General features: G+C 39.0%; 1 protein-coding gene across 1 annotated transcript in view; it reads left to right on the top strand.

Moving 5' to 3' along the window:
- Window positions 1–24,246, top strand: part of RORB (RAR related orphan receptor B) — a 196,791-nt gene that overhangs the window by 150,277 nt on the left and 22,268 nt on the right. Inside the window, exons 5-8 of the mRNA XM_003911814.5 lie at window positions 14,143–14,264; window positions 15,674–15,806; window positions 18,622–18,729; window positions 20,791–20,901. Of these exons, the coding sequence (XP_003911863.1) occupies window positions 14,143–14,264; window positions 15,674–15,806; window positions 18,622–18,729; window positions 20,791–20,901 (474 nt within the window). The remainder of the gene's footprint in view (window positions 1–14,142; window positions 14,265–15,673; window positions 15,807–18,621; window positions 18,730–20,790; window positions 20,902–24,246) is intronic.

Raw genomic sequence — 24,246 nt, 5'->3', positions numbered from 1 at the left:
AGATATCAAGAGTTTAAAATATTTGATAAAAACACACATGTAAGAACCATAACACAACTGTATAAGCAACTGCATGCAGATCCCAAAAAGTCAGTTTTTGAATATTAGCAGAGTCAGGAATATTCTCCCAAAAACCAAACTTGTCTTGCTGAAAGTTCACCAACGAAACTACAAAATTCCTAGGTTAAGGCCCCTCATGATAATGTTTGATATATGGAGAAAAATGTAGAAAATCCTTTCACGCATTTTAGTGATTTTGAGGCTCACGCCAATTCCTTCAGGTGAGCAGTGAAGAAACCATTTCATTGTACAGATGAAGAAATTGAGAGTCTGAAACAGTGAGTGATGTTCCTAGGATACAGAGTTAGTTAAGCCATAAAACTTAAATTCTAAGGTTAATGTTAAGTCACTGTCTTAGACTGCCAGGCATTTCTTCAAATACCTATTTTTGAAATGTGCCGTACCCTCAGGAAGAGCAGAACAAGGTTTCTGCCCTCACCATCTAGGAGATACCATGAAAATGAACAGTCATGGCAATTCACCACATCCCATAGAATGCGTTCTGGGCAGGATGCTACCACATTCTTCTGGAGGTGAGGGAGATGGCAGGTGTTGATCAACCTGAGCCACATCTCTTATCAGGAATGTTTTTATTCCCCTACTTTTGAAGGGAATAAAATGTGGGTAAGCAAACAGAAAACCATGAAACATTTCAGGAGTTACATTCTTGGGTTTTTCTAAAACTGTAGGAAAAATAAGCCATGAAATAAAAGAATGGCAACAAGTAAGCTGAAAATTAATATTTAGACAGCAGTATTAACTGGGTTTAGCTGGAATTTTACTTCAAGCTGGCGTGATGGATGTGTTACATCTTTAGGGATGAAATTTTGCAGTGGTTGGTGGCAAGGAGAGGAAGCTAGCTAAAAGATGCTCCGTAAACATGCAGAAAAGGAAAGTAGAACATCTTGTCTTTGCTCCACCACTAACGAGCTCAGATGAGTTGGGGAATTCTGCAGGACTAATACTCTTAATGAAAGCTCATTTAAGCTGGAAGTGATTGACAATGTATCTACAAGATCCCAGATAACAAGACAATTCAAACAGCCAAACAACACGCTTTTTTGTATTTAAAAAATCCATCAAATTAGCTACAATGCTAAGGGTATACATTGCCTTTTACAAACATTGCCTTGGTTTGCTCTTCTATTCAGTAATTTTCTCTCCAGATAAAGACAGTGAAATGTGAATTAATTGATCTCTTCTTGTATAGTCTTTACCATAGACTTATTTTCATATTGCTTTTGTGTTCTATTTATAGAACCTGGAATGTTAAGCATCATAAATAAATATAAATCTCTTTTTAAAAAATTCACCTATTACAGAAACTGAGTATTAATAGTTAAAGGAGATTACAAAGAGGTATTGGCCTAAAAGCAATCTAGTCCCTGTAATGTACTACTTCATTCTATTAAGGCTACATAAAAATACAGAAGATTTTACTAGTAGTGTTTTATTTTGCAGAATTCTATTAAAAGTGGTGGTGTTTCGATTGTGGCTTATTAAGAACCCCAAGAAGATGCTTTGGTCTTAAAGCAGCACCTTTAATGGCATATGCTTTTAAGGATAAATATCTTATACTGTTTAAATCTATTATGCACATCTAACTACTCATGCAGAAATGGTGCAGAGAATAGAACTTAACTCTCGCTATATATTTCCTGTGTCCTGTGATAGAACCTGTATCAAATACAGGTAGGCATTCCATTTAGAAGTAACTGTCCAATACATCATTAAAACAGATAGAAGTAGACCAAACTAGCAAGAAAAATTATTTGAACAATATGGGGACAGGAAAATTCAGTGTTTAGCTCTTTCTTCCTTGCCTTGAGAGGAGACATCTTGTGAACTTTCATTCTCATCTAACTCCTCTCTCACCCCCACCCCAACCACACACCCTTTGCAGGCAATTTAGGGAAAGTACATTGAGACTGGGGGTCCTAACTCTGTATACTAGCCACGTGAACGTATCCAAAATTAGTCCAGCTGTCTGAGATTCTGTCTCACGATCTGAAAAATAAGACAATTGGACCAAATGACTTTTAAAGACTACGGTTCTCTCACCTTCCAGAGAGCTTTGGTCGTGTGCATTAATATTCCCCCCTTGTTATAGCCACGGACACAGATAAGAATAGGGTAGAAGAGAGGAGGTGACTGGGAAGCAACTAAGCAATTCCGAATGATGCTGAATAACTTGTCTATGGCAGTAGCCAGCACACCTCCCTCCTGGAGAGCAGGACGATGCTCGGGGCTTTTACTGAGTGAAATGACAAACATGCAGTTAACAACCCACTGCCAAGTCAGAACTGTACACCAGCCTCTTCTCTCCATCCACCCTCCTGAAAAAAAAAAAAAGCAGATTAAAATGAATGTCAAAGACAACCAGGAGCAGCTCAAGGAAAGGCTTGTAGCCAATCCCAAACCACTCCAAGTTCATGTACAATCCAGTTAAAGAGTGAGCTGCTGCACAGATGCAGCTTTAGGGCAAACACACCTGTCCCCCCTAGTTCACTACAACCTGATCACTTCCAAAAGCAAATATGTTCATAAAATGATGATAGGTTCTCTTTTTTTTTTTTTTAAACCGAGTCTGCCTGTCACCCAGGCTGGAGTGCAGTGGTGCAATCTCAGCTCACTGCAACCTCCGCCTCCCAGGTTCAAGCGATTCTCCTGCCTCAGCATCTCGAGTAGCTAGGATTACAGGCCTGGCTAATTTTTGTATTTTTAGTAGAGACAGGGTTTCACCATGTTGACCAGGCTGGTCTCGAACTCCTGACCTCAGGTGATACACCCACTTCAGCCTCCAAAAAGTGCTGATATTACAGCTGTGAGCCACCACGCCTGGCAGAAGATATGTTCTTGACTACTAAGGAACCCACCTACCTGGGTCACCTGGGTCATTGGAGAGGGGCTTACTTGACTCTTCTGAAATTTTAACACCACCTTGTTCTGTGCCAACCCCAGAATATCTCCCAAAGCCTGCTTAATTTCAAAATTCTGCTTTCTATCTCAAAAAGGAATTCTTCCAGTTTGGGGCCAGTTTGTCATATTCCTAAGACCCCTATCATGGTTACACCTATAGTATTAACCAGTCTATGACCATGAATTATTGTAGAGGATACCTGGAACCACGGACTCTACAGTTAATCCCTAGGGTTATTTGAATGCATATCTTTCTAGATATCCTCTCATAACCCTGCAATGATGGTCTACAATCACCTAATAACATGTGCAGTGCTTCCCCACAACTGCAATAAATGGTAGAATGTATACAAAGCACTTTGTAACCAGCTAGTTTCCAAACAAATATAAATATGATTTACGTCACAAATAACACACACATATATACTCAATTCAAGTACTCATGGACATACATATCTACTTACAGTACATGTGTGCATATCAGTCACTACATGCTTGTGCCTCTGTTAATACAGTTTTCCCAATGTGCTAGCACTTCACTAGATTACATTAATCTTCTAAAACACTTCTTTTATTTTGAGTTGAAATTGTGCAAAATTTATCTTCCTCAGTGTATTTCTCCTGGAGATAACTAGTTTGGGATCACATTTTGTCTTAGAATTCAGAACCTCGAAAGAAGATTCTAGAATCTACCAACAACAACAACAACAACAAAATGTTATTGAGAAGCTACTGGAAAGCCAACTCCATTTTATACATTCAATTTCAAAAGCCATAGTAATTATAAAATCTTCTACAGTAAGCAAAAGGAAAGGAGATTTCAGGAGGTTCTGCCTGTGACTTGGAGGAGTAGGAAATGTTTCTATTTATGAAGTGACCTCAGAATCAGTCCCTAATGACAGTTTCCACATTGAATCGTATTTCAAGATGTTATACTGCAGAGAAGCCATACTTTTAAGGCATTGCAGGGTTTGACATTGGCTCTCAGAGCTCTGAATTACTTTTCCACTGGTGGGGGTGAATGTATTAGCCACATTTTCAAGCACCCATTTTTGGAAGAGCTGGTAAGGGTTAAAATACCACATGGGCTATGGAACACAGAAATGCCAATGGATCACAACGTTGATGGAGATTAGTATACTCTGGTGTGATTACCATGGTATGCAACCAATGTAACGGGTGCTCTCTGCTAACCGATACAGGATTTATTTCTGTGATGTTTGCAAATGTGGGGAAACCTGTTGGAAATTGTCCCAACTGGAAAAAAAAATTTTGTTTGTTTTATTTTATTTTTTGTTTAGGTAAGCTTTCTCTTGACAACATCATCTTAATACTGAGGAGAGTGAATTTGCTGTTTATATTTGAGGCATGTTTATGAGGCCTATTGGGGAACTGCTATGTGGTTTTCAGCAAGGTTTGTTCTGGAACAATTTGACACAATAAGGAACCATAAAAACCCACTATTTTAAAGCATTAGTCAATTAAATGCATTATTTAAATTACCAATGTACTTTTTAAAATTTAGGATGTTTGAAAATATAAAAATGGCCTCCAAAGATCACCTCTAAATTAGTTCTTCGAAAGGTCAGAAATGAATTGGCTAAACCTCCAAAAGGGTGGCGAGGTGGAGGAGAGATTGCATCTGTTTAAATTAACAATCAATCCATATGTCAACAAAATTCAAATGGTGAAAAATCAATCCTAGTGATGGCCCTGAGCAATTTTCATAATGAGGTTTCATCATCTGTGACCCATTTTGTTGTCCTTTGGTTGCGTGTGGAGGTGCAGTTTTTAAGGAGACTGAAGGAAGATTTTCATGGCCTCTGGATTGTGCTGTTTTGGTTTGTCCTATCTAAGACTCTTCAAGTGCTTTTAAGCCTGTAAACTGTACTCTCACCCTCTGTAACTCTGCAAGGCTTCTCCCTCGTGCGTCAAAACAAAGAAAATTCTCATGTCAGCCAGGCACCGCGGCTCATGCCTATAATCCCAGCACTTTGGGAGGCCGAGGCGGGTGGATCACATGAGGTCAGGAGTTTGAGACCGGCCTGGCCAACATGGAGAAACCCTGTCTCCACTAAAAATGCAAAAATCATCCAGGTGTGGTGGCATGTGCCTGTAATCCCAGCTTCTTGGGAGGCTGAGGCAGGAGAATTGCTTGAACCTGAGAGGTGGAGGTTGCAGTGAGCCAAGATCGCACCACTGCACTTCAGCCTGGGTGACAGAGCGGGACTCCACCTCAAAATAATTGGAAGAAAATTCTCATGTAGCCTCTCCAGACTCAAGTTGTCAAGCTTCACACAGCGCTTAGAAAACATCGCCGATGCCAAATCCTCTTGCAGATGGAGGATCAAACCCCAAAAAACGGAGTTAAATAGGTTAAGCAACTTCCCCAAATGCACAAACTAAAAGACTGAAAGGGGCCATGTTGGCTTCCTTGGTCTTACTATATAACTCCCTTAAAATTCATCAACTGCCGGACATTTAAGTAAATTCATCTTTCTGATTGTTCTGCGAAGGAGATCTTTTACTGTAAAAGTTCACTTTTAAATGTAATCTTTTTATAATAGATTCTTTCTCAATTTCGTCACCCGATTTCAAGAAAGGAAACTCTAATTTCCCAAAAATTAGACACACACTTGCAATACAGCAAAATGCTTGTGATCCAAAACAGCTTTCTGTTGTTAAATAAAGAAAGCACCCTCTTAGATAGTTAACTTGTTTTTGCTGCTTGTGCTTTTTTTCCCCGCTTTGGATATACTCTGTTTAAACACAAATGCGATGTAGATTCTTTCAGCTTTACTTCCTGCTTTCTTACCTTCCATTAGAAAATGCTGTCTTACTTGAAGCCAGGCATGGTGGCTCACTTTGGGAGTCTGAGGCAGGCAAATCACCTAAGGCCAGGAGTTCGAGACCAGACTGGCCAACATGGTGAAACCTCCTCTATACTAAAAGACACAAAAATTAACCAGGTGTGGTGGCTCGTGCCTGTAGTCCCAGCTAGTTGCAAGACTGAGAAAGGAGAATCCCTTAAGCCAGGTAGACAGAGGTTGCAGTGAACCAAGGTGGCACCACTGCACTCCAGCCAGGCGACAGAGCATGATTCCAACTCAAAAGAAAAAAAAAATGCTATCTTACTTCAGCTTCCTAAAATTCGAGGAAATGTTAATTACTTTATTAATCTATTCATTCGGTTTTTGCCCAGCTATTACTATTACTTGCATCAATCTGATTTTTTAATTTTTTTCCATTTCATAGTTTATTGAACTGTATTTTATCATACTTTTATTGTTTTTAAAAGTTAACAGCATAATCTTACATTTTGTCAACATATTTTTTTCTGAAGAACTCTAGGAGCAAATTGGTTTCAGAATATTCAGGTCTGCTTGAAGTAAAAATCAGTTATGCCATTCTCTGATATGTGAGTTGGCAATAGAATTTGCATGTAAAGGAGACTGAAAGCTATCCCGATTAATTGAGGAGGAAGTAATGAGCGGTTGGACCACGAACTGAGCCAACAAATAAGTTAGAAATTATTGATGCCCCCAATTTCTGCTTTAAAAAACTTGAGGAAAAGAAATTCTAAAGCTACTACTCTTCCTTTGAATCTAGAGATCACCAATAGATTGCTGTTTTAAGCTTAAATATATTGATGGTTTTATTCTGACAGCAGAATTCTATTTATGCTAAAAATAACGATCTCTAGGGATTAGAAAAATCAGAAAGGTCTTTAAATGACATTGTCTTTTCTGACATTGCCATCAGTGACAAACCACTAGACTTGTTCTATATAACGACAGAAAACAAAACTGACAGTCTGTTTTGACAAAGGAAAAATGTGTGTGCATTTGGTTAAATGTTTTACCTTTCAACCAACTGTTTTTATATGTTTTAGTTACCGCCTAAGAGTACAGATTATAAGAAATCTTGATATTATGAAAACCTAATGTAGGCACTTAAAACATGCCTTGAGCAAGTCCATAGAGATATCCTGCCACTAATTCAAAGTGAATCCCCTAAGAATTCCATTTTCGCACTAGCAGTATAAACTAAACAGAGAATTCAGTGGTACTCTAGATCCTTAAGGCAAGTGACAAATTAAAAATTCATTAATCACTTCAATTGAGGCTGAGATACGGTACTTTAGGAAGAATACTTAAAACTTAAAAAAAAAAAAAAAAAAAAAAAAAGTCCCTTGTGGAGAAAAATGAATAGAGGGTATAGTTCACCAAGAAGAAACCATTCTTTCTCATGAGGAAAAAAAAAATGGAGGGAGGAAGTGGGGGTAGAGAATTAGGAAGTTCAGGAGCAGCACCCTCTAGCGCTATATATAGCTCTGAGTCTCAGCTTTCTCGCCTTGCTGCAGTTGGGCCTCGGGTGCTGTTGGCAATAACACTGAAAGCAGCAGTTTTTAAAGATATACTCAACTTTCCCCACTCCCAGGATGTGGGATTCTAATGAAACTACCCGTGCAATCCGTGTCTGAGACACCGTAGCCTTTGGAGAGCGCCATTTGCTGAAATGTCTAGTGAAGCTAAAATAAGCCGCTTTGGTGGAAAAAACCCGCTGAGTGGTTGAAATCAGAGCTACAGAAGGTCACTTGCTATTTTAGTAGCTGCAAGCTGGTCCTCATTTTATAACATCACAGTTATAAACAAGACATTGTCACCTTGCTTGTCAGTTTACTTCTTTCTCACCAAAATAAGCAGATGTAGCCCTTTTTCTTTCTACATAGAATTAGGTAATTTGGATGACTTGTTTCCAAACTTTGCTTAACTATGTGGATCAATATGTAAGAGAAGTTATTTTTCATGTATTTCTTTAAACATTGCTTCAAAATATTATTCTTACACCTTTTTACATCGTCTGATATAATTGACCTTTTAAAACTCTATTTACCTGCCTGCATAAACCTTATCACGCACATCTCAATCATGCTGTAAATCCTTACATTGGACTTTCTTCTTTGATTTATTAATAGATCACAATGAAGAGTATTGAGGATGGGATAGGATATGTAGAAGTCCTTTACAGTCTCAGGGAAAGACAGAGAGAGAGAGAGAGAGAGAGAGACAGAGAGAGAGACAGAGAGAGAGAGAGAGAGAGAGAGAGAGAGAGAAAGGAGAGTCAACTAATTTCTAGGATTATTTAGATACAGTCCATTTGCAAATGGAGGAAGGAGGTTAGTTCCAGCCCCAGGGTTCTATAATTACTGCGCACACTATTGAGAATTGCCATCAATTTTATTCTAGTTTTCCCTTCAAAAATTTAATTTCTCTCTTCTTATTGCCCACATCAAAAGTAAAGATTACCCTTAAGACTTCTAGGGAGGTGTGACAATTTTAACAATATTTTAAAATATTTTTTTCATCAAAGTGATACAGAAGTATATTTACCTATATCAATTATTTTAACACTTTCTAAGACTTTTTTTTCATTTGAATCACACATTGCCATTTCTATCCCATAAAGTTGCTTAATATATAAAGTTACAAATTCTGTTAATTGAATATACATCTTGGATTCAAATAAGCCTTCCACGAAGAATAGTATCAGGGCCAAAGTTGAAAACAAAACAGCAGTTTTGCAGAGGGGAAAGTTTACGTGTTTATACATATGAGAATATAGAAGGGAAAGGAAGAGAAAGAGAGAAAGTGATAGCGAGTGATTGTTCATGAAATTAACAAATAGAAAATGAGGAATGTGGACTTAATATTAACCTGTAATACACACCCAATTTTTCCTTGCCTGCATCAATGTTCACTTTTTCCTTATCATGGTTAAAGGGAATGACTGGACAGACTGAGCATATACAATTGTTTTTCTCTTTCTTCTACATGATTATATTAACTATCAAAGCAGCCCACATACTCTTAGTAAACTGAACAAACCTCTGTCTCACTGAACACATGTAGGGAATCTTAACTACTGAGAAGATGTAGCTGCATTTTCATTACAAGTTTTCCTTCACACCCACTTAAGAATTCTCCAGCCTCATCTCTGGTCTCAGGAATCGCAGAGCGTAGGGTTTGTGTGCATCTCCTTTGGAGGTGGTGGAATTTCCCATCAGTTAGTTATCTGGGCAATATTCCTGTTGGACTTACTGTTCCAGCACAGAGCATGCTGACTACTTCTTCGACATGTACCATCTGCAGCCCAAGCCAGTCAAAGAATCCAACAAAAACTGAGCTGAAAACAGCTGCAATCCAAGTTAGGGTAACGGATGAAGGATGTGAGATTGCCCAGAAAGATTCCATATCCTCTGCTCTTTTACCTCAGTCTCTTTTGTCTGGACTTTCTCATGTGGCTGGTCCCTAGAGAGGACTACATTTACTTTTACGTTTTCTACTTTTCCAAGCAAGGACTCTTGAAAGTTCCTTTGGCTCCCAACAGGAACTTTGCATACTGTATTCATTGTCTCTCCTTTGGCCTTTCTTTTTAAATCCTTCTCTTTTCACAACTGCAGACTCTCAGTCTAAGCAAACCATCTCCTTGGACATTCAAGCATCTTTCTAATTGACAGAATGAGCCCTCCAGCCTTGCTCCCATGAGACTAAGTCTAGCTGTACCGTGTCTTGTATCAACCTGAGATTTGAGAGGGTCAAGTTGGCTTTTGCACGTGGCTCACCTCTGCACTGCAGAACAGTGAGAGAAAGTGGGGGAGGAATGTGTCTGCAATTGCTGCTACTGTGCTTTTGCCTTCATTGCCATTCATAATAAGTCTTATGCTCAAAAGAGATTTGACTTGTATTTCCCACCACAAGGATATGGAAAATAATTTTGCATGCTTGCCATTTGACTTCAAAGCCATCTGAGTGCTTAGGCTTTAAGATCATCAAACAAAGGATCAATCTTAACTCTTACAAGTCCTTTGCAAAATAAAGCAGACAATTGAAGGAAGGAAGAGGGGATGGACGGATCATCTTCAGCATTATCTTCCCTAACTCAACATTGGTTGAGCACCTACTATATTTAATATTTCCTTTCAGTGCCACATCTGCTGGTCCCATGTATTCTCCTTCAAAATTGTCTTGAATCTAGCTCCTCCACTCCACCTCTGTCATTATGACCTAGTCCAGACCTTCCTCAGAGCTTGCCTGAATTTTCGCAACAGCCTGATTAATTTCATGTACTCACTAATGCCATCCCATCTTTACCATGACCAAAGTCACCTTTCTAAAACAAAAACCAAAGCCAGGCGTGGTGGCTCACGCCAGCAATCCCAACACTTTGGGAAGCCAAGGCGGGCAGATCACCTGAAGTCAGGAGTTTGAGAACAGCCTGGCCAACATGAAGAAACCCTGTCTCTACTGAAAATACAAAAATTAGCCAGGCATGGTGGTGTGCACCTATAGTCCCAGCTACTCGGGAGGCTGAGGCAGGAGAATCACTTCAACCCCAGAAGTGGAAGTTGCAATGAGCCACAATCATGCCACCGCACTCCAGCCTGGGTGACAGAATGAGACTCTGTCTCGGAAATAAATAAATAAGCCAAAAAACAGATAATATTTTACAACTTTGGTTGGTTACCAGTTATCTCTGAATTGGTAAAATTCAAGCCAGGAAACACAGACTCGGTTTCAAAACATTGCTTACTAGCTCCATAGAAACTGGTCTAGACTCATTTGGTCTTTTTTTTTTTTTGACAGAGTCACGCTCTGTCACCAGGCTGGAGTGCAGTGACCTGATCTTGGCTCACTGCAGCCTCCGACTTCCTGGTTCAAGGGATTTTCCTGTCTCAGCCTCCCGAGTAGCTGAGATTACAGGCACCTGCCACCATGCCCAGCTAATTTTTTTTTTTTTTTTTGTATTTTTAATAGAGATGGGGTTTCACCATGTTGGCCAGGATGGTCTCGATCTCCTGACCTCGTGATCTGCCTGCCTTGGCCTCCCAAAGTGCTGGGATTACAGGTGTGAACCACCGCACCCGGCCCTCACTTGCTCTTTCTACACCTCACTTCTATCCTCAGTAAAGGGGAGGCTGGTTGTAAAGAAGTAAAGGTTGTAAATATATAAGATGTAATGTCAGAAATTACCTAGCCTACAGCTAGCTTTCTATCTATCATTCCCTCCACCTGGGATGCATCTTTCTCTTCTCCATGTGGCAAACTGTGCTCATCCTTCAAGACCCAGGCATCTCCTCTATGGTTATTTTCCTGCCCCTACCCCCAGACTAAGTGAGCCACTTTCTTCTTTGGGCTCCCACAATAACTGTGGGCATTTATTGCATCATGATATGAAATTATATTGTTGTAAAATACTTTAAAACAAAGGCAAGAGTAGGGGATGGTGGCTCACACCTGTAATCGAAGCACTTTTAAGAAGCTGAAGCAGGTGGATCACTTAAGGTCAGGAGTTCGAGACCAGCCTGACCAAGATGAGAAAACTCTGTCTCTACTAAAAATACAAAAATTAGTCAGTCATGATGGTGGGCACCTGTAATCACAGCTACTCGGGAGGCTGAGGCACGAGAATAGCTTGAACCTGGGAGTTAGAGGTTGCAGTGAGCCAAGGTTGTGCCACTGCTCTCCAGCCAGGGCAACAGAGTGAGACTTGATCTCAAAAAAAAAAAAAAAAAAAAAAGATAAAGAAAGAAAAGAAAGGAAAAGAATAGAAAAGCCAAAATCTTTGTTTCTTAATCTATACCTTGACCTGATATAGAGTACCTTCTCAAAAATATTTGGTGAATGAATATATGAAGGCATTATACTGGGATCTGCTATCCAGTTCTTGAAGAGCTCATAATCTTGAAGGGTGTGGGACAAACAGAGGGATTCAAATAACCACAGTAGGAGTCTCACTGGAACAAGGGCTCAATTAAGGCAGAATCAAAGTGTGATGGCAGCCAGCCCTTCTTCCTGAGGACATGGTTGGCAGGGAAACTTTCACCAGGCATGGCCATCCGGGTTGAGTCCTGAAGCATGCATGTGGATTTAATTTCCTATTTCCTTAACCTTCCCACGTATTTATTGTACCTACCCTTCCTCGTAAACCATAGACTCCTATATTTTGATATCAGAAGGCCAGAGAATTCTTAAGCTTCGGCCAACAGTTCCAGGCAGATATCATAAAGGAACAGATAGAGTTTTTCATAATACAATTGTAAGTGGCAATGATCGTCTTGTTTAAAAACCTTGAAGCCCAACACATCAGCATGTCTTTGAAGATGAAAACAAGCTACACCAAGAAGATAATAGTTTGAAAACTATAAAGCTATAAAATCTTTTGTTATCATTATATACCTACTGGAGAGCAAATATGTTTTCTAGATTCTAAGTAATTAGACTGCCCCAGTGAAATTGAAAAATGATGAGCCATGACATACCAATCTATTTTAATATGATGGATAGAGGAATTTTTATCCCTTTTATACTATAGGAGAATGTTCAATAAACTTCGAATACAGGATTTTCTAAAGAAAGGATTTTGTAATATCATAAGCAATGCAAGTCTTGAAATGCTCAATGCTGAACCCAATAGAGTAGAACTATCATCAGAAGTTAGCATTTGGTAGCATCTTCTACATGCATTATTTTATTTTGATTGAAAAACTCTAATAAATATTGAAATATCTTCCTTCAGTAGGATGGATTGCAGAATTAAATATATCCCCTGAATTTTATCTCCATTGGAGTCATCATATTGCTCCCCTGAGGACAAACTCTGTAGACTGTCCTAATAAGGATAACGGTGGCTACCATTTATTCAGTGTTTCCAATGTGCCGGGTGATGGTCTATAGGAGATTTTTATTTAGAAAATTTATTAGAAGCTTAAATTTACAAATTTTTGTTTTTTACCTCACTAAAATGTAATTTACTTCATACCCTGTATACCAGAAGCTGAGTGAGATAGAAAGGAGACACCCAAATGCTGCTTTGAGGGCTGTCCTGGAGAGATGGGGTTGGTCATTTAGAAAGAACAGAACTTACGTTTGAAATGGCACACCCTGAAATACAAGAAAATTTTATTTTAAATAGCAGGTGGGATGACAAGGGACCACCTCCTAGCTCCAGCCGCCTTCAGGGGACTCACAGCAGGCTGGTTTTGTTTTGTTTTGCTTTGTTTTTGAGACGGAGTCTTGCTCTGTCACCCAGACTGGAGTGCAGTGGTGCGACCTCCACCTCCCAGGTTCAAGTGATTCTCCTGCCTCAGCCTCCTGAGTAGCTGGGATTACAGGAGTGTGCCACCACACCTGGCTAATTTTTTGTGGGTTTTCTTAGTCGACATGGGGTTTCACCATGCTGACCAGGAGGTCTTGATCTCCCACAGCAGGCTTTTTTCAAGGACAGCTCTTTTATCTGGTTCTATTGCTCAACTTTCATGTCTCAAAACCCAAAATGATTGGTATTTAAGATACAATGTGAAGTACAATTTGATTGAGATAAACTGCCCAAAACTGTGCTTGCTACTAATTTTTGTGAATATAATCATTTAATCATTTTTAAACTTTTTTTAAAAAAAAAGATTATTATATAAAAAATTTAAAAAGAGAATATAGTGGTCCCTATGACCCAATTCCAATCATTATCAACTCATAAGCCAATATTGTATTGTGTATACCACCTCTCCTATTATTATGTCAGATGTTTACATTGCCCCAAAGTCAAATCTACAAAAATATTATCAGAAAATTTAATTTCTTTCCTTGTCCCTGCATTCTATTCCCTATTTCCTCTATACATAGCCTTTCTTTTAGTTTATTCTTTAATGCTTCCTTTTAAAAAAAAATATAGGCAAATAAATTTATATTTTAATGCCCCCTTTCTGAGATAAACAATAGGGTTCTAGTGATTTTCAAAACATTTTAAAGTGTTTTGGAGTACAAGTGTTAAGACTGTTAGTTGACTTTCAAGCCAAAAAGCAAGAAATATGATAATTTTATGTCTTTTTAAAAAATAAATACCTTTGAATGGTTTACAACTTGTAAAACCCCTAAGTTGTGATCAAAAGATCTGGGGGAAAGCAGTAAATTTTGATTAAAATACTGAAAGTTGAAAAAAGGCAATAAAGAGTTTGTCTGAAGATTTTAAGATAGATAGCAATGTTGAAGACACTTTAATACAGTTGGAGTATCTCCAAAAGGCATTCTTATAGTAAACACATTAAAAGCTAATGAGCAGAGTGATTTTATTCACAAAACTTTGACTTGATATCTTTTCTCACAGATCGAATTGCACAGAACATCATTAAGTCCCATTTGGAGACATGTCAATACACCATGGAAGAGCTGCACCAGCTGGCGTGGCAGACCCACACCTACGAAGAAATTAAAGCTTATCAAAGCAAGGTACTCTGGGCAACCATGAGAAAGTTTTTCTGTGATTACCCTATTGCTGTCTTGCTCAAACTCAGCACTATTGGCACGTTGCGCTGGGCAATTCTTTTCTGTAAGGGCATCCTGCAAATTGTTTGATACTTACCAGCATCCCTGGCTCTACCCACTAGATGTGGCATCGCCCTCACACACACTTGTGACAACCAGAAATGTCTCCAGATACTGCCACCTGTTTCTAAGGAGGCAAAACTACCCTGATTGAAAACCACTGCCCTATTTGAGTGACTACAGAGACTGTGCCTTCATCAAATGACTTTAGGACATCTCTTGATGACTTCTTGGGTCAAGGCAAGGAGCAGGAGCAATGTAATAATCACAGCAGTTGTAACTGTCACAAACTTACACAACAAATATATAGAACAAAGCTTTCTAAATTTTCTTCTTGCCCTATATGTTAAAAAGAGTCCAAAAAAAAGGAACAACTCATCCCGTATTTTTATTATTACACTATGTTATTTCTTTGGGTTTATTGAAGAAGTTTTTAAGAGGAATTTATTGTTGTTTTTCAGCATTTACATTATATTACTTTGGGATAGAGATCCCCAATTACAAAATCTACCCGTAGATGGAACTTTAATAACTTTAATAAAATAATATAAGTATGTGTATATCTAAATAAATGTTTACAATATGCTGATTTTTCTCCACCAGAACAATTAAATCTTAGTATTTTTATATAAAGAGGGAAACAAAGGTATTGGGTCGCTATGGTCAATACAAATTAGAATTAACACATTTCAAAAAATAACCCGAGGACTAAAATATATCTGGGGGATTCTATTGAACTTAGGAGAATGATTTGATTTAATATGATGCCTTTTTCCTCGGAATTCTTTTTATGCCAAAAAACAATCTCTGTAGGTCTGGAAAAAAGACACAACATAAAAATGTTACAAATTTAGTGTCCATCAGGTACCCATGAAAATGACGTCATGGAAGCCTGTGAATGAAACCGCTATCCCTCAATGCAAAGCTTTGCTTTTTATATTAATAGTATATAAAGATAGATCTGTTATTTTCTTTACAAACTCAGGCTTCGTTTAGGTGAGAAGGAGGAAAAGGAGGAAAAAACAGTAAAGAAAATAACAAAGCTATCCTTACATACTATAAACAATGTTGCTGTTATTTTAGCCTCAGTACTTTGATCATTTTGGCCTACTGAGGTCCAAACAGGTCAAAATGTTATCTTAGGGGGGAAAAAAAAAAAATAAAAGTAGTGCCGTCTTCTTTTAAAGGAATCCTATAAATTCCCTCCTTGGGCCCCAACTGACAGGTGAACACCAGGAAGGCAAATCTGAGTGTTCTGTGGACTCTCCATAAGTCGTTTGCCCTCTTTACATTGTGTGTCTTCTCTCCTGAAGTCCAGGGAAGCACTGTGGCAACAATGTGCCATCCAGATCACTCACGCCATCCAATACGTGGTGGAGTTTGCAAAGCGGATAACAGGCTTCATGGAGCTCTGTCAAAATGATCAAATTCTACTTCTGAAGTCAGGTAAGCAAGAAGATTCACGAGGGGCCTATTTCAGATAAGGATGTGGTCAGCCCTTAGCACTGTGTTGGTTCTAGAAAATCCTCCTTCCGATATGCAGCTCGTTTCTGCCACCCACATTGTCAGCCAACTCCCCGAGGAAACGCTCAGTAATAAAAATGCCCTGATACTCATTCAGTTCCCCTTTGAAGTCAAACACAATTTTGCTTATTGAAAGTGGAGCTATTAATTGCGGAGGTTGAGATACGCAGCTTGACAGGCAGTGCAAGTAATTAGCGTGTCAAGGTGGCTGAATTGCTGAGCCGGCGCTAAAACGTACTCCTTGCCTTCTGTGAAAGGAAAAAAAAAAATGCAGGCTAGCTGAGTTCTGCCTCTGTGGTCATTTCCAATCATTTTAATGAGGATAGCCTGCAGCCAGTATACACCAGGAGAAACTCCACAGTACTCTAATCTTTCCCTACCCTTCCCTCACACACTCTCTGACACACACAAATTTAACGGAAGTAGCTCAAGAAACTCTGCATATGATTGACTTTGCAGATGTTATTACCAAACAGGAAAAAGAAATTATTTGTCTTTCTTGGGCCCCTTTGAAAATAGAAAATAAGAACCACGATGGTGTTTATGTGAATTTTCATAGACCTAAGCCATGATAATAATAATAACATACTCATATGTAAAATAACACACATATATGTTTATGTTTCCCTATGACATCTCAAGTAATCTTGTGAGATCTATATTATTATTTCCATCTTACAGAGGAGGAGGAAAAGACTCAGAGAAGTGAAGATCTATGTTCAATATTACAAAACCAGTACATGGCAAAGTTAGCATTTGAACTTGGGCCAAATATAACTGTTATTCTAAGATATTGCTGCTTCTTTACCCAATGACGCAACTTGATGAAAACCTAGACTTAAGTGCCAACTTGATGTACCAGTCATCTAAACCACTGCAAAATTTAACTAAAACAACAGGAATTATTTATTCTGCTCTCAAAGCTACAATTTGGGCAGGGCTCAGCAGGGATGACCTTATGTCTGCTCCATGTGGTATTCACTGAGTCAGTTCAGCTGAGGGCAGAGGAATCCACTTTCAAATTGGCTCATTCACATGGCTGATGAGTTGTGCTGGTTGACAGCCTGGAACTGGGCTGGGGGCCTCAGTTCCTCTCCATGTGAGACCCTCCATAACTGCTTGGACTTGCTCACAACATAATCACTATGCTCCAAAAGCTAGCACCCCAAGAGAACAAGGCAGAAATGCATAGACTTTTCTAACTTAACTTCAGAAAACAAAATATTGTTATTTCCATTATATACCATCAGTCATGAAGGCCCACCCAGATTTAAGGACAGGAGACATGGATTCTACTACTTGATAGGGGAGTGGTAAGGTCCTAGAAAACATACGGGATGGAAGATATTTTTTCTGACCCTCTTTGAAAAGTGAAATCTGCCACACTTGATATGTGACCTTGAGCTAAACTCTCTAGATAGCAGTTTCTTCATTTGTAAAATAAAGAGATGGACTAGAAACAATGAATTTCAAACCCGGAATTGCATCAACAACATAAAAGGAGACTATTGACAGTTCAGAGACATGGGCACCGTGAGTCCCATGGAATCCAGATCTCCTGGAGGGGAACCCAGTTCACTGCATCTCTAACTAAGACTCAGATATAGCCAATCCATGGGCTGACATTTGGGAACCACTGAACCATAAAATCTTTAACATCTCTACCTGGCGTAAAAATGTTGACTCTAGTCAAAAAAGTAGGCCTTACGTAACTCCTCCATAAAATAGGGCTAATAAACTCATCTGAAATAGTTACTGTAAGGAGCAAAGATAAAAAAGGCCAAACAAAGTTCCTTCCATTGTGTAGATACTCAATAAATGGTACCCATCTACTGTGTGTGTCAGAAAAGCATTCCTTCAATTAATACTTGCAAATCCTCCCCATGTACAAGCCTCTATGCTAGGTGACATACCAAAGACAAGCAGAGAGAAATCAGCAAACATATTTACAGCAAAGGAAATAAAACTGAGACACAAAGATGAAGTGGTGGACTAAGACGGGTACCAAAGTTGTAGGCTGATCACCAGTATGATGCTCTCATACAAATCTGTGGCTGCTGAGTCTGGCTGTTGACTTCAACTACACTGTGGGGCAAAAGTCCATTTCTCCAAAATATGGAGAAGCTATGCAGCAGTATTTCCTCAGGATGTTAATAGTGCTCAAAGGGAAAAACAATGGTAGTAAACAAATTCATTCAATAAATATTTACTTAGCAACTACGATGCGCCAGAAACTTTTCTTGGTCCTGGAGATGCAAGAGTGAATACAATAATCATGACTGCCTATCACTGCAGACAAAATTCCTGCCCTCATTTCATCAATTGCGAATTCAAGAATCGAACTAGCTTTAATATTAGTCAAAAAATAGAGAGAAATTTATTTTCAACAAGTAATGTCACTGCCCTCCAGCTTAGCCACCTGTAAAATATAGTTTCTCCTTAATTCTTCATGTAAGTATCAAGAAAACTTTATGTCTAACATATTAAGTTGGTGCAAATATATTAGGTTTTTGCCATTACTTTCAATGGCAAAAACTGCAATTATTTTTGCACCAACCTAATAGTTATTTTAGGGGAAGGAACTTAAGGGATTTCTGCAGGTGTGTGCCTGTGTGTCTGTATGTGTCTCTCTGTGTGTTTTAAAGTTCTTGAAAGGCTCTTAGCTATATGCAGTAATAACTTATCATTATTGGATATATATGTATATTTTTACTTTATTTTTATTTTTTACCCATAGGTTGCTTGGAAGTGGTTTTAGTGAGAATGTGCCGTGCCTTCAACCCATTAAACAACACTGTTCTGTTTGAAGGAAAATATGGAGGAATGCAAATGTTCAAAGCCTTAGGTAAGTTTCCCTTTGATGAGGACACAATTTTATTAGCTACCATCAGTTTCTCCACTTAGATTGAAATTGGCAAATGAAATGCCTTGATTCTTTGATGTGAACCAGTATCTCATTATTCGATAAGGGATGGACCAGGTGAGCTTCTAATTCAGGCGAGCCTCTCCTGATCTTGTAACTGTGGCCTCCAATACAAAAGAAAGAGAGAACTGAAGACCCTCCTGAAAACAACCCTATTGAGACATGGACATGGTGGCTCACGCCTGTAATCCCAACTACTCGGGAGGCTGAGGCAAGTTGAGAATCTGCGCTGAACACAGGGGAGGCGAGGCCTGCTGCAGCCGGCAACCGCCACTGCACCTTAAAGCCTTGTGTGACAGAGCAAGACTCCATCTCACATAAATAAAATAAGTAAATAAAATTAGCCAGGCATGTGATACACGCCTGTAGTCCCAGCTAGTTGGGAGGCCGAGGCAGGAAGAGTGCTTGATCCTGGGAGATCGAGGCTACAGTGAGTCATCTTCACACCATTGCACTACAGCCTGGGTGACAAAGCGAAACCCTATAAAAAAAAGAAAGAAAGAAGGAAGGAAAGAAGGAAGGAAGGAAGAAAGGAAGGAAGGAAGGAAGGAAGGAAGGAAGGAAGGAAGGAAGGAAGGAAGGAAAGAAAGAAAGAAAGAAAGAAAGAAAGAAAGAAAGAAAGAAAGAAAGAAAGAAAGAAAGAAAGAAAAGAAAAGAAAGAAAAGAAAGAAAGAAAGAAAAAGAAAGAACCAGAGACTGATGCTAAAAGAGCTGGGCTGAATTACAGATCATTCTTTGTGAGATCAGCTTTTTTTTTTTTCAACTTTATTGTATATTGCGTAGACCCCTGGTCATCCATGGGGGTGACCTCTTAAGTTTCTTATGTCAATTTATCATCATGAGTTAAGATAGTTAATTCAAAGAGGAGCTCCTCTACTTGTTTCTCACCCACAGAAGTTAATTCACAAAGTTCTGGGAGCACAGAGAGTTCATGCCAACCTGTCCACAATGATCCCAGACCATTCCTGCGGGAATGCACTAACAGAGTCAGTCTTTGTTTGGAAGTGTTGTATATCATCACATCCAGTCATCAGTGCATGGCATGGATAGGAAGAACATTAGCAAAGATGGGCTGATGCCAGGAAACGTTTTAACGATTGATAGTGCCATTTGTTCCATATCCTGCCCGTGGACACCAAAGAAGGCCACTGCCCTTTCACCTCTTGTGCTGTTAGTTGATATGGCAGCCAACAACAAGTCCATCGGGGCTGGCAATGTTTCCCTTCTACAGTTGATACACATCCATGTCATCTCCAAGGCTAGATTTTCAAGAAAGGAGGAAAAGCCTTGGCAAGCAACCTCAGTATATTTCCAGCTTCATCAAATAAACATTTACCAGGGATCAGTGTAGAGATGCAACATTATTTTCCAAAATTCACAACAGCTAAGCAACTGACCTGTGAGTCATTCATTAGAAGGTAATAAGAAATGAACTCTAGCTCCTTAATCAAATTTCCAAGGAAACTGCAAAACTGAAGTGTATCTCATCTCTCTTCCATAAGATATTTCTAACGTCTCAGTTTAAAAGACCAGAATACCTTACATTGCTAGCTTCAAGTGCTACGAAGACTGACAATTCTCAGCCCCTATATGTAATGTTTTAGGTTTTCTATGAATACTATCTCTCTTGTAAAGGATCCCCAAATCACTTATTTTATATTCTTTAATGTGAAAGCATTTCAAATTTATAAGGATATAATCATAGTATGGACTCCTAGGCAGATGTGACACTGCTCACGCACCAAGTCTACTTGCTTGTCGTTGGTAGGTAATGTTAACTTCGATTGCCTGGCCAAGATGTTGCCCAATTTTCTCATTCTTTGACTAGTGTCAATCACTTTTTACAATTAGAAACTTAAAAAATATCTTTTCTAGAAGTCTAGTATGCACCTCCTTGGATAGCTTATTGATTATGAGATTTTTCTTACTCTTGCCCCATTTCAAGTTCAAGTATTTTTATTCCATTTTTCTTCTCCTTTATAGGTTCTGATGACCTAGTGAATGAAGCATTTGACTTTGCAAAGAATTTGTGTTCCTTGCAGCTGACCGAGGAGGAGATCGCTTTGTTCTCATCTGCTGTTCTGATATCTCCAGGTAGGGCAGTCTCAGTTCTCTTACCTTTTTAAAAAACTTGTTTTACTATTTTTAACATTGATGACACCTGCCTAAGCCAAAGTGTTCAGGAGAAACTTTAACAGAACTGTATTTTCTTTACCAAGCTTTTGATATTTTTGGACAGTGTAAAGGGAAGTAGCCTCAAGTTTATTAAAATGACCAATTTTGGCCCAAAAGCAAGAGTAGAGCATGGGGTAGGGGTTATTCCAGATTCAGATAAGCAGAATCATTCCTTAACAAATAAAGGAAGACAAATAGTGGCCTGAGTTACAGCCAAGTTCTATTTTGACTTTAAGAATAAAGTACCTAGAAAATAAATGTCCAGTTGGATGAGACACAGTAGAAATGTACCTACATGAAAGCTCCAGAATGGGGACCTACATAAGTAAAAGGAACACTTACTACTCTTTAAATACCTCTTGTGTTGGCATCTTTGCCCAAATTCATGTTGATGTGCTCACTTCAGACAAATGCTAGTGCCTATTTTCTTAGCAATACATTGGACCTTGAACAATGCAGGGGTCAGAGCATCAACCCCCTGCATGCAGTCAAAAATCTGCATGTAACCTCTGACTCCAAAAAGTTTCACTACCAATAGCCTACTGTCGACCAGAAACCTCGCTGATCACATAAACAGTTGATTGACACATACTTTGCATGTTAAATGTATTGTATACTGTATTCTTACAGTAAAGTAAGCTAGAGAAAAGAAAATGGTACTCAGAAAATTATAAGCAAGAGGAAACAGATTTCCTTTTCATTAAGTGGAAGTGGATTATCATAAAGGTCTTCATCCTGGTCATCTTTATACTGAGTAGGTTGAGGAGAAGGAGGAGGAGGAGGGTTTGGTCTCGCAGTCCCGGGGTGGCAGAAACAGAAGGAAAATCTTCATATAACTGGACCTACACAGTTCAAACCCACGTTGTAGAAGGGTCACCTGTATCAGGAGTTTTAAAAGGAGGTGAGGACAGCAGAGGGGAAAATTACTCATACTGAAGACTGCCCGGTAGAAGAGGGAAAAACTTCAGACATGGAGGTGGACATTCTGGTACCAGCTCTGTCACCATGTATCTGTGTGATATTAGACATTTGACCCTTCAGAGCCCTAGTTTCCTCGTCTATAAAGTAAAAAGGATGGACTCCATAATAACTAAGACCTCTGCTGGCTCTAAAATGCACAGAAATGCCAAGTTTTCAAAGAATTCAAGGTATGACAATATTTATGGATCGACTAGAACTGTAGTGAGTGAAATACTTTTTAAAAGTATATGCTACACCTGGCGTGGTGGCTCATGCCTGTAACCCACACTTTGGGAGACCGAGGCCAGCGGATCACCTGAGGTCAGGAGTTCAAGACCAGCCTGGCTAACATGGTGAAAAACCGTCTCTACCAAAAATACAAAAACTAGCTGGGTATGGTGGTGGGTGCCTGTAATTCCAGTTCCTTGGGAAGCTGAGGCAGGAGAATCACTTGAACCCAGGAGGCAGAGGTTGCAGTAAGCCGAGATTATGCCATTGCACTCCAGCCTGGGAAACAAGACTGGAGTCTCAAAAAACAAACTCTGTCTCAAAAAAACAAAACAAAGCAAAACAAAGTATATGCCAGCTTAAAATATAATAATAAATAATATAATCATAATAATATAACGACAATAATATAGTAATAAATACATGGCTCTTTAGCCAAAATGAGAATTCAGTTACTTACTCAGCTGTTGTTTTGTTACATTTTGAGTTAAGGGATAACAGCATCACTGACAGGTCTCTACAGAAAGAAAAACAAATTCCTGCCTAATTTTTAAGGCAAGAGACTCATTTCTTCTGTTAGCCATTTATCTGTAGAGACCAGAACTCTTTTCTTATATATGCCCTATTACATTTTTCAGTGAAACTGAAAGAAATTAATCTTACCTGTGATGTAAGATTACACATTATAATTTTAACATGCCATTGTAGCTATATTTTCCAGTAACACCAATGTCTACAGTTTTTATCTGTTTACAATTCTTGATGGTCTTATCAGGATATTTTTAATTTGCTACTGTTTTTTATTTAACCACTTTATCAAAAATGGAAATTAGTTATCACATAGAGTGTTTTTACTAACAGTTTCTTTTATGGCTCTGTCTAAAATCAAGCTGTTCCTCTAGGCCTTTTTTTTTTTAAACCCTAGAAAGTTTCCCAGGCTTGGAAGCACAAAGATAGATGGAAGAAGTGACAAGAATACTTTTCTCTGTTAGCAGCCACATGCCAAATAATTTTCCTTCTACCATTTTCTCATTGCATTTGATTATTTCCATTGAGAATAGTTCAATAGAAAACGAAATCTAAGCCAGTGGATCTATAGATGAGGGAGATGGTTTTCCTCTAGTTCTTGTTTGCTCAAAGGAAGCATTAGAGTCACTCTTCTCTTTAGGTATATTTGTAGCAAGTCAGTAAATTTTAAGCAGCAAATATTTAAGACATGAAATATTAAATATATTAAATATGAACGATCTGTGAAAATGATCACTCCAGAAGAAAAGCTAGCCTCTTCCTTCTGAATTGGAAATCAGCTGAGCTGTTTGGCCTTTTTCTAGAAAAAAGACATGCTATCATCATTAAAGTCTGAGAAGTTTGGAAGCATGCAATTTGGTTTACTCTACCTAGTGGGGACTCTTCCAGTACTGCTAGCAGACCCACACTGAGAGGCTTTACGAACTCCAAATACCTCATTTGCCACCCTGGCTTAGTGCCATATTCAAAAAGATTTCCAGCCTATGTAGGCTCCATCTCCTGCCAGACAGCCCCCTATTCTTTCTCCAGGGTCCTGACATAAAAGCCACTGTTTATTCAGCTCCAAACAGCTTAGGGAAGGGAGAGGGAGGGGAACTTAATGTATTCTGATTGACAATTGTCACTGAAAGCTTTTGTACTCACTTACGTAAGGGTTTGCTTAACTGTTGGCTAGACTTGTCTTCATCCTGTCTAGGGTTACAGAATTGAGTTTCTTACCTGACCTGAACTGTGTTCAGGAAGATCATGTTCGAGTTCTTTTCCATGAGTATTTGTTCGGCATTTGAAGATTTGGAGTGTCTCTTCCATAAAGGTCCAAACTAAGGCACTGGGCTGAATTTTGTCACCACGGTGTATAAATCTTCTAGGAAGGAAGGAAGGAGAGAGTGAAGGAGAGGGGGATGAGGGAAGGAAAGAAGTGTGGGAGGGAGGGAGGAAGGGAGGGAGAAAAAAAGAGAGGAAGAAAGGAGGGAAGGAAGGAAAGAAGGGAGAGAGGGTCTGAGGGCAGGGAGAAACAGATAAAGAGAGGGAGGAAGGAAAGAAGGGATT

The sequence above is a fragment of the Papio anubis genome, chromosome 13 (assembly GCF_008728515.1).
Source record: "Papio anubis isolate 15944 chromosome 13, Panubis1.0, whole genome shotgun sequence".
Lineage (NCBI taxonomy): Eukaryota > Metazoa > Chordata > Mammalia > Primates > Cercopithecidae > Papio > Papio anubis.
The sequence above is the reverse complement of the archived record's forward strand: the minus strand, read 5'-3'. Positions and strand labels throughout refer to the sequence as shown.